We start from the raw sequence: 5290 nt of genomic DNA, 5'->3' as shown, positions 1-5290 counted from the left end.
CCTAACACTCACACCTTACAGTAGCCTCCACGGTAAAGTATTTGCATCAACAGTGTTTCGTATATACATCGAATAGAGATTCCTTCAGCTTATTCAAATAGTCTATAACTGAGCGGGTAAAAAGCAGACAGGCTAGACGCACCAGGAGTTTTGAATAATTTAGCTGCATGACAATGAAACAACTACACGGCACTGTTAACTATCTGTGTGCTTCCTATGAGTTGTAAAAAAGAAAGAAAATGTAAAAGCAACACCGGAAACGCAGTCTGTTATTGGCCTTCAAATTAAAAACACAGAGAGTCTTTCAGTAGAAATGAGGGTGAAATTCTGTTGTAAACAGTAGGTGGAAGAGGACCAGGTCAAATTACATGTGTTGGAAAAGAAGGATCAGATTTCTGTTCTGTTCATATAATCGAACGAGAACTGGTGTTTTTATAAATTGTAGCAGCACTTCAATTCACTTCCACTGCCATGCCGTTTGAGTAATATTGTAGTGTTTGTGCTACTTCAGTGATACTCAGATGCGGACTGCTTATACCCTCCATTTATTCCAAACCATCATCATAAAAACAGCAGCTGGACACGGGGAAGAGGAGACACAAGGTGTTACCTGCACTTGGCCTCTTATTCGCTTTGATTTCAACGCTCTGCTGGTTTCCGGAGGTTTGTCTGGACACCAGGTTACACACATCACCTTGCATGGTATAGACAGATAAACGCCTCCCTCATGCTTTGGCATTATTTCGTCTGATTATTAACATCACGCCAGATGTTTGTTCATCTCATCTCAAACAGCCATTATTCATCCCAAGATTCATTAAGAAAAGCTTCGCGTCCTCCCTGAAGAGAGGAAGTTTCTTATTAAGAGGATGAATCAAATACGACTTAGGCTTTGGAGAGTACGCACGCTGTGAAAGGGATGCGCAACCTTTCCTTAAAAGGTAAAGGGATACGTCTGCAAACGCATGGCTGGCGTTTTTATGTTAATCAAACAAGTTGGAAAGTTTAAATTAGGCAAAGTTTAGTCAAGAGGCTGTTCAATATGCTTTTACGCCTCCTCCTCCTCCTCCTCCTCCTCCTCCTCCTCCTCTCCCTTCCTGCCGCTGCCAGGAAATGTTTTTGGGCGCATATGGGCTGAAAATCAAAGCATCATCATGGATGCTTGTTTATCCATTTCCTCATTGAATTGTTTTGGTTATTTGTATGAAATTATTTCTGATATGAAAACTGAAGGGTGAGCTCTGAACGCTACCACAGCATCCCAAAGTGTATAACTCGTTACAGAGAAAAAAAGCAGTGAAGTGGCAAAAAGGTAATAGTAAGATGAATCTGTTACACTTGTCTGTATGTGCGCCTCATTCTTCTGTATGTGTGTGTGTGTGTGTGTTTGGGTGGGGGGGGTGAAGAGGGAGTCATTTGAGCAACCGAGGCTGTAACATCAATAAAAAAAACAGAAATGATTGTGAGCCATCTTGTTTATTTGTGATTTTACATCAACAATGGCGGGGACACACAATTCCGTCTTTCACAGGAGAAAACACCAGGAAACGAGCATATTGTTAACATCAATATAACAAGACGTACATAAAGATTATATTCAGTGCAAAACAACTACGCTATATCACCAGCACATTAAAATAAAAATTCCCTTTACTTTAAAATCGTTGTAATTGTAGCAGGTATTATCATACACAGTAAATGTGCGTTATAGGCAGTTTTAGTTGTTGGGGAAATAGCTTGCAATCAAATCAGAGCGATGCCACAAGTGAGGAATATAAATTCAGCAAAGGCAAGGCTCTGAGTTTAGGTAGTGCCGTGGTACAATCTCAAAATTGTTTGCTTGGCTTTGAGCTAATTGTCTTCCCAAGACTCACAAATTGTCTTCAACAAGTGTATATTGTATATTGGGTAAATGCTACATACATAACTTAATAATATAAGGATGATATAGAACACTTTAAAAATTAAAACCATATGAAATCTCTATATTCAGAAATCTCTATTGCAATTTCCCCAGGTTTAGGTAGCATCAAAGGATTTCAAACGATTGCATTTCCCTGGTAATCCTAGAAAAAGATGTCTGAGGAGCTAATGGCTATCTTTGTCTAGGCCATTCACATGAAAACGAGTAAAACAGTAACAGTAACAATTAGAATAATAAAACTTGTGGTTTATACATGGGCCGTTAGCCAATGTAACTGCTGCGATGATGTCTGAACACTCACTACTAAGTTATAGGCCTACATTTCGCTTACAAGTTCGGAAAGGATACTCTGAAATGATGTTCTTTTTAAATGTAGGCTATAATCTATTTACAACACAAGTCGGCGTTGGTCATGTTTTTGATCGTATTTGGCTATGCTTTTGATACAGTTATTATTAAAAGCAAATTTGTAAAAAATAGCTAAGCCATTTTCCATCTAACATGCGTTTTAATTTAACCGCCCCTTTTTTTTCCTCCGCAAGGGCGACAGTTCTATCAAAGTAAAATGTGCTACAAGCGTGTGTAGCTTCTACAGAAAAAATGCGAATCATGTTAGGATAATCGTGAGAAGGGAGAATTTTGTCTATTTATGACAGCAACATTGGAGGGATTCCTGTTCCCTCTTGACAAAATGAAAGGGTGGTCATAAAGTTGACGCTCTCTGCCTCCTTGTGACTCTTCGTCTGTTTATGGGACCTCTCTTTTTTTCTCTTTTTCAGCCATATAACCATAAAAAGGACCATAAAATCACTCCTTGGTCTCTTCTTTCTCTTCCGCTTCTTTCTCTTCTGCCTCTTCCCCTTCACCGTCCTCGTTGCCCTCTTCTTCGGCTTCGGCTTCAGCCTCTCCTCTCTGACCCGGAAACTTGTCTTTGTTGTTCTCTTTTTTCCACTTCATCCTCCTGTTCTGAAACCATATCTTCACCTGCCGCTCGGTGAGGCTCAGGGCGTGGGACACCTCGATTCTTCTCTTGCGGGTCAGGTAAGGGTTGAAGAGAAACTCCTTCTCCAGTTCAAGAGTTTGGTAGCGACTGTAGGTTTGCCTCCCATTCCGTCTTCCTGGGGCTTGAATGAAATAAAGCCAGAGGTTAGCTGGACTCACCACGGTCCCCCCCATTAAAAAAGATAAAAAATAAAAAAAAACATTCAGATGACTTATAATTAATTCTGCATTTACTTTTTCTCCATGCAGCATGACTACTCATCGTTCAGCTCCCTAATTCAACTTTCACCCCTTTCAATTCACATTCACCCATAAAGAGCGGGGAGAGCCCTTATTTAAAGAGTAAGAGGGCTACATTGGGTTTTCTATTAACAGTAATATCTATTAGTCTACACGTATAACAAATAGGGTTCATATTAAGAGTGGAATTTATAAACAACAGCCTTCTAACTAATTACATTTTCACTTATGTTTGTACCATTTACAATTTTGTCTGCTGGAGTGATCAGCTGTCTGACTTTCACACCTACTTCACTAAAGAGTCACTGGTATGGACTGTACTGAGAATATACAGCATTTATATATATACACACATAAATAGTAATGTTAGCTATTTCTAATTCATACATCTATAAATCTAGACAATTTCCCACCAGTTTATTGATGCCCACAAACAAAAATCCATATCTAAACTACATGTAATTAGTATGGTTTTCCTCACTAGCAACAGGGCCTGTGCACGCCTGGTGGAGATTTTCAGTCACACACGTTCACAGAGTGACACACACGTAGGAAAAATAGAGATGGAAAAGTATGAGAAAAGAGAGATGAGATAAAGCTGCACTGTAACAGCAGATGGGGACAAGCTAATGATAAATGACAGATAAAAATGAAGCTTACACCTGTGTGGAGTTAATGTAGTCTGATAGCCTGAACAGAATGATCCATGGATGGAAGAGGTAATATCCACAAAGCCCTTATGATTATGGCAGTATGTGTCTGAGCCACATTAGGCCTGTGGGTCAAATTACCCCCGAACCCCTAAAACCCCCGATTCTGGATAATCGGTGCATGTTGTGTTTCAGCTAACCCTCCTGTCACTCTGCATGCTACTGGTGTGTGTGTGTGGCACCACAATATTTTAAAAAACTAGGACTTACTCATCCATCCCCCCCTTTGTGCGTTTAGACTTGAAATTGTGAAATATCTTATGTCAACGATAATTGACTTCAGAAGAGCTGGTGTCATTAGCTGTGATATGCAAATCTGTGTTTAAAGGCACTTTTGAAAGCAACAATTCAGCCCTGTATGGACATGTGCTGCAGAGTAACAGCAGCCTGCAGTACAGGTTGTATGTGCCCCATCATGTTCCCTGACTTATTTCGTTTTATAGTTAACAGTCACACTCATGTATACTCAAGCATATTTAGCACACATGCACGCAAACACATACACACAGACAGACACACGCGCTGACGCACACACACACGCGCGCGCGCACAGAGTAACATAGAAAGAATAGGAAATAATAGTATGATTCTGACCGTGGGGTCTCATCCAAGGAAACATAAGACTGGGAGAGGAGTTTTGATTTAAGTGGCCTTGTCCTTCTCCGGGGTTAGAGCTGCTCGACGATTTACAGTCTGGGTATTGCGCTAGGCTTGCGTCTTGCTGGGTACCATAAAGCGTTTGCCTCGGAAGGGCTTCATATCCATAAAATTTCGTTGCGTCTCCGTGGCAAGCCAAAGCGCAAGGGTTTTGCTGGTATCCGGGGTTGGAGATCCCCGTGGTCCCGTGGTGGAAAAAGTCCTGCACATGATGGGACGGGTGCTGAAAGCCCGGTGCGGCTGCTCCGGGTCCGTAAACCAGCGTGTGGCTGCGGGCAACGCTTTGTGGAAACCTGCAGTCGTAGTAAGTTGGCTCCAGTGACTCGCCGCCTTTGTACTTAGAAAAAAGAGGGTTAACAAAATAGGAGCTCATGTTTAGTTAGCATCAAGCAGACGGGATCTCTCGCTGTAGAATATCTCCTTTAGGATGATGGCAGCCTTTTGTTTAGGGTCCCAACTCGCACAGCGCACACAGGCAGACAAACCGGAACTAGGAGAAACGCTGCCCCTTTGGACAATCTACGGCAGCTCACTCTCTCTGAGCCGTTCCTCTCATCGGATTTCTCTCGCAGTCGTGAGTGTTTTTCCCCCCAGCTTTTTGCAGGCTCAAACCCGGCTCATGGCATGTGCTTTGGGTGTGCGTTAGCTAAGGTTAAAGCTGGGCTGGCTCCACCGGCACAGTCACAGACGCTGCTCTTTTCTTTCTTTTTCCTTTTTTTTAAGCTTCCCACCCAACCACCCCCACCACAAGTGCCCC

General features: G+C 42.1%; 1 protein-coding gene across 1 annotated transcript; it reads right to left on the bottom strand.

Moving 5' to 3' along the window:
• Positions 1-1460: 1460 nt before the first annotated feature.
• Positions 1461-5245, bottom strand: hoxc8a (homeobox C8a). The gene is made up of 2 exons (XM_035657262.1): positions 4471-5245; positions 1461-3048 (listed from the first exon to the last, which is right to left on the bottom strand). The coding sequence occupies exons 1-2, from the start codon at positions 4904-4906 to the stop codon at positions 2732-2734; spliced, it is 753 nt and encodes a 250-aa protein (XP_035513155.1). The 5' UTR covers positions 4907-5245; the 3' UTR covers positions 1461-2731.
• Positions 5246-5290: the final 45 nt, after the last annotated feature.

The sequence above is a fragment of the Morone saxatilis genome, unplaced genomic scaffold (genome assembly GCF_004916995.1).
Source record: "Morone saxatilis isolate NCDOM2014 unplaced genomic scaffold, NCSU_SB_2.0 Contig15, whole genome shotgun sequence".
Lineage (NCBI taxonomy): Eukaryota > Metazoa > Chordata > Actinopteri > Moronidae > Morone > Morone saxatilis.
Note: the sequence above shows the minus strand (reverse complement) of the source record. Positions and strands in the feature narration are given on the sequence as shown.